Genomic DNA, 5,855 nt, shown 5'->3' on the forward strand with positions numbered 1-5,855 from the left:
GATCCTGGTTCGAGGTTTGATTCCCCAGGACCCACGTTAGCCAGATGCACAAGGGGGCGCACGTCTGGAGTTCGTTTGCAGTGGCTGGAGGCCCTGATGCACCCATTCTCTCTCTCTCTCTCTCTCTCTCTCTCTGCCTCTTTCTCTGTATGTCTCTCTCAAATAAATAAATAAACAACAACAAAAAAGACACCTGGACTGCTTATTTTTAAAAAAAGGCAAATCAACAGAACATGGCTATACACAAGGAATGACTACACTCATCTGTAAGTAGTCCTCTGACATTTTAGGACAGAGAACACTAAACTATCTTCTCATTAGCAATCAAGCATTGTAATAACTGTGGAAGAATGTTTCCTGGAAGCCCCCCACGAAGCTGCTGGGGCCCTGACTCACTCACTTGTAGAGCAGGCTGGGGGCACTGATAGAGGCCCGGAACCCTTGCGGCGTCTGCTCCACCTCATAGGCATCGCAGGGCTCGTCAGAGTACTCCATGGAATCTACAAGAAAATGGGAAAATCTCAGAAGGCCGATGCTCTATAGAAAACAGCTTACTCTGGCTGCAGAGATGGTTCAGCGGTTAAAGGGGAAAAGCCACATGCAAAAAGTACTTCAGGGGTCTGGAGTTCATTTACATTGGCAAGAGGCACTGGAGTGCCCATTCTCTCTTCATATATATATATATATATATATATATATATATATATATATATATATATATACACACACACACACACACACACACACACATACATACACACACATATATATATATTCATATATACATTTTTTTTTTTGAGGTAGGGTCTTGCTCTAGCCCAGGCTGATCTGGAATTCACGATGTAATCTCAGGGTAGCCTCAAACTCACAGTGAGTGCTGGGACTAAAGGTGTGCACTACACCCAGCTAATTTTTTTAAATGTCTTTATTTATTTGAGAGAGAGAAAGAGGGTTAAGTATGGGTATGCCAGGGCCTCCTACCACTGCAAACTCCAGCACACACCATTTTGTGCATCTGACTGTAAATGGGTACTGGGGATAAAACCCAAGTCAAGGCTTTCAAGCTTGGCAAGCAAGCATGCACCTTTAACCACTGAGCCATCTCTCCAGCCCCTAAATATTATTTTTTAAAAAACATAATAGCAGCTAATGTGACTGAGCACTGGATTAATTTCTTTACATATGCTTAATTATACATATATATACACACACACACACACACACACATATATATATATAAAATTTGGGGGGGGGTTGAGGTAGGGTTTCACTGTAGTCTGGGCTGACCTAGAACTCACTACGTAGTCTCAGGATGGCCTTGAGCTCACAGAGATCCTCCTACCCCTGACTCTGGAGAGCTGGGATTAAAGGCATGTACCACCACATCCAACTCAATAATTTATATTCCTTTATAAATTCACAGACAATGGGGTTTACTTTTGCCACAGAATATTGATAGTCAACTAAAATTACTCCATGCAATATTTAAGCCTCTCTATAAGAAGAAATAGAACCTGACTTATGAATTGCAACCAAGAATGACTCATTTGAACTCAATCTCATCACTACCCTGAACATCAACACAAATGGAGTTGAAAAGCCAAACATCTCCAAATTCAGGGTTAACACAGAAACAGTGTAACTAAATAATCCTATATTTTACTTCTATTTATTTATTTATTTATTTATTTGAAAGACAGAAAGAAGCAGGTAAGAGAAAGAAAATGGTTGCACCAAGACCTCCAGCAACTACAAACAAGTTTTAGACACACGTGCCACCTTGTGCATCGGCTTATGTGGATACTGGGGAATCAAACCAAGGTCCTTAGGCTTCACAGGCAAGTGCCTTAACCACTAAGCCATCACTCCAGCAACATTTTACTTTTGTTTTTGTTTTTTTGTTTTTTGAGGTAGGGTCTCACTCTAGCCCAGGCTGACCTAGAATTCACTATGCAGTCTCAGGGGGTAGCCTCGAACTCATGGCCATCCTCCTACCTCTGCCTCCCGAGTGCTGGGATTAAATGTGTGCGCCACAACCACACCCGGTTTATTTCCACGTTTGACTTCAAATCTGACCTACAAGCAAGGAGGACTACCTTGATAGAAGGCCTCATCTTCCTCGTGTTGGTGAGTCCTTTCTTGGACAGGGTTCTTCCGGTAATTCCGTCCATCAATTGTGATGATTTGTGGACGTAGAACTTCCATGACACCTTCTCCAAGAAATATTTTAGTGAAGTCCTGAAACATAAATCCTCCATTATCTTTTATATTATAAATAAGACAGATCATTTTATAAGCCTAAAAGGACATAACAGGACATCACAATACATCCTAAATAAACATAATACCACTTTCCATTGGACATCCCCTGTTTATAAGCTGGTTTAAACCAATAGCTTTATTTCTTTAAAAAAAAAATTTTTTTTTTTGGTTTTTCGAGGTAGGGTCTCACTCTAGCCCTGGCTCACCTGGAATTTACTATGTAGACTCATGGTGGCCTTGAATTTACAACAATCCTCCTACCTCTGTCTCCTGAGTGCTGGGATTAAAGGCATATGCCACCACACCCAGCTAAATATTTTTTAAATTTTTATTTATTTGAGACTGAGAGAGGCAGATAGAGAATGGGCACACCAGGGCCTCTAGCCACTGCAAATGAACTCCCAATGCATGCACCACCTTATACATCTGGTTTATATGGGTACTGGGGAATTGAACCTGGGTCCTTAGGCTTTGCAGGCAAATGCCTCAACCACTAAGCCATCTCTCCATCCCTTTTTTGTTGTTGTTGTTGTTTTAATTATTTATCTATTTATTTGAGAGGGTGAGAGAAGGAAAGAGGCAGAGAGAGAGAATGGGTGCACCAGGGCTTCCAGTTACTGCAAACAAACTCCAGATGCAAGTGCCACCTTGTCTCCACCCCCCCTTTTTGTTTTGGTTTTTCGAAGTAGGGTTTCGCTGTAACCCAGGCTAACCTGGAACTCAATATGTCATCTCAGGATGGCTTTGAACTCATGGTGATCCTCCTACTTCTGCCTCCCAAGTGCTGGGATTAAAGGCGTGTACCACCACGCCCAGCTTTCCATCCCCCCTCTTTTTTTTTTTTTTTTTTTTTGTTTTTCCAGGTAGCATCTCCTCCAGCCCTTTTTTAAATTTTTTTTTATTTATTTGAGCAACTGCTTCATTTTCCATCATACTATGACATTCCTGACTTACTCTAAACATCAAAATAATTTGTATATTATCTATTCCCCACAAAAAGTGATCAAGGGTTATTAATATGCAGCCTCTCTATGACTCTGAGAGAATGGAAATATCTTATTAATGCCACTTTTTATTTTTTTATTTTTAACAACTTTTTTTTTGAGGTAGGGTCTTGCTCTAGCCCAGGCTGACCTGAAATTCACTATGTAGACCTCAGGGTGGCCTCGAACTCATGGTGATCCACTTATCTCTGCCTCCCAGTACTGGGATTAAAGGGATGCACCATCACACCCAGCCTTTTATTAATTTTTTTATGATTTGTGCAATTTTAAAGTTTAGTTAACATTGACAAAGTACCTCACTCTAGTCAATATAATTAATACAATTAGGAATACGCTATCAGAAGATTATGTAGTTTTTATTTATTTATTTATTTATTTTTATTTTAGAGTGAGAGAAACACAACGAGGGGAGGGAGAGATAGATAATTGGCACGCCAGGGCTTCAGCCACTGCAACTGAATTCCAGACACTTGTGCCACCTAGTGAGCATGTGCAACCTTGTGCTTGCGTCACCTTTGTGTGTCTCGCTAACATGGGATCTGGAGAGCAGAACATGGGTCTTCAGGCTTCACAGGCAAGTGTCTTAACCTCCAAGCCATCTCTCCATCCCAGAGTATGTAGTCTTAGATGTCATAGGAATATATAGTTATCAGATCCACTTGCCAACCAAAGTGTTTAAAATGTGACACCAACACAGTTTACAGAACAATATGTTGCTGAGAAGGAATCCAATTTCTATAGACCACTACCCAACAAACTGTATGTACGTCTCTTACTGAGATACCAACTTTCTAGTCACCACTGAATGCATCAATAATTTAGGCAATAAAGGCTCCTTATGAGCTTGCTGTGGTTAGGTTCAACCCATGTTCCTACCACAGATAGCCTGGATGATCTTCAAGCTCCAAATATACAAGTTCCAAAGAAAACACATCATTCCTTACTAAATACACTAATGAATGGTCCAACTCTCAGCAAGACTCTTTAATAAGAACCAAGGGGAGGTTTGGTTTTGTTTGGTTTTGGTTTTGGTTTTTCCAATGTAGGGTCTCCCTCTAGCCCAGGCTGACCTGGAAATCACTCTATAGCCTCAGGGTAGCCTCAATCTCAAGGGGATCCTCTTACCTCTGCTTCCCCAGTGCTGGGATTAAAGGCATGTGCCACCATGCTCAGCAGGTTTTGTGAGGTTTTGTTTTGTTTTGTTTGGTTTGGTTTTTCAAGATAGGGTCTAGAATTCACTATGTAGTTTCAGGTGGCCTCAAACTCATGGCAGTCCTCCTACCTCGGCCTCTGGAGTGCTGGGATTAAAGCTGTGCACCATCACACCCAGCAAGGTTTTAGGTAGGAGGACATAGTGAATTCCAGGTCAGCCTGGGCTAGAGAGAGCCCCTACCTCGAAACCCTCAGCCCCGCCCCCACCGCCCCAAAAAAAAGAACACACAAGGTAAACATTGAGGTTGGGTACCTAACTGACAATAGTTGATGACATCACTACCCTGGTGTGCTGTTCCTTCAGTATCTTCCCCATCCTTCAAAAGCTCTCTGTAAAAGACTTTACTGTTAAGGCTGAGCCTTCAGACCATGAGCTATGAAGGAAGAGGTAACTGTATGATCACAATTTCTTTGCTTTCTTTTCCTGTACAGCCCCCAAGATATGAGAGTACTCAGAAGGAAAAGGGAAATAAGTTGGGTTTAGAGGGATGGTTCAGCAGTTTAAGATTATTTGTAAACGCCTGGCAGCCCAGGTTCAACTGCCCAGTACTCAGGTGAGGGCACATGCACAAAGTGGCACATGTGTCTGCAGTTCACTTGTCTTGGCTGAAGGCCCTGGCTCAGCAACACTTTCTTCCTCCCTCTGTCTCTCACATAAAAATATTTTTATTTATTAAGAGAGAGAAAGAGAATGGGCCAGAGCCTCCATCCCCTGCAAACGAACACAAGATGAATGTGCCACCTTGTGCATCTGGCTTACATGGGTCCTGGGAAATTGAATGTAGGTCCTGACTTCACAGGCAAGTGCCTTTAGAGCTAAGACATCTCTCCAGCCCAACTTTTTTTTTTTTTTTTTTCAGAGAGAGAATTAGCACGCCAGGGCCTCCCGCCACTGCAAACGAACTCCAGACCCATGTGCAACCCTGTGCACATGGCTTTCGTGGGTCCTGGGGAATCGAACCAAGGTCCTTTGGCTTTGCAGGCAAGCGCCCTAGCCGATAAGCCATCTCTCCAACCCCCTAAAAAAAAAATACTTTTAAACAGGAAATTTCACTTTGCTTCACAGAGAAGAAAGTTACTGTCTTTCTGCAAATACCCTGGGAGAAACCAAAGTCCTGAACCATAAAAACAAGGGTGGCTAGGGGCCCTGGAGCACCCATTCTCTGCCCCTCTCACAAACGAATGAATAAATTAATAAATAAACATTAAACAAATAACCAAATACACAAAGGCAGGGAACAGAACAAGCTACTGGCTGCGGGAAAACCAAAATAGAGCGAGGTTGGGAGCCCGGAAGCGTTTCCGGAAAGCTGGGCGCTCCGCCCCGCGCGCAGGCCACGCCCACCACCTCGCGGACGCGCGGACGCCGCCGCCCGG

At 42.9% G+C, this 5,855-nt stretch overlaps 1 protein-coding gene across 4 annotated transcripts in view; it reads right to left on the reverse strand.

Annotated features, from left to right (window-relative positions):
• Nucleotides 1–5,855, reverse strand: part of Ascc1 (activating signal cointegrator 1 complex subunit 1) — an 89,904-nt gene that overhangs the window by 83,758 nt on the left and 291 nt on the right. For all 4 annotated transcript variants that reach the window (XM_045137817.1, XM_045137815.1, XM_004657898.2 and 1 more), the window contains exons 2-3: nt 2,097–2,238; nt 401–500 (exon numbers count right to left, since the gene is read on the reverse strand). In XM_045137817.1, coding sequence (XP_044993752.1) covers nt 401–500; nt 2,097–2,205 — 209 coding nt within the window. In that variant the 5' untranslated portion in view covers nt 2,206–2,238. The remainder of the gene's footprint in view (nt 1–400; nt 501–2,096; nt 2,239–5,855) is intronic.

This window comes from Jaculus jaculus, chromosome 18, assembly GCF_020740685.1.
Source record: "Jaculus jaculus isolate mJacJac1 chromosome 18, mJacJac1.mat.Y.cur, whole genome shotgun sequence".
In the NCBI taxonomy this organism is placed as follows: Eukaryota; Metazoa; Chordata; class Mammalia; order Rodentia; family Dipodidae; genus Jaculus; species Jaculus jaculus.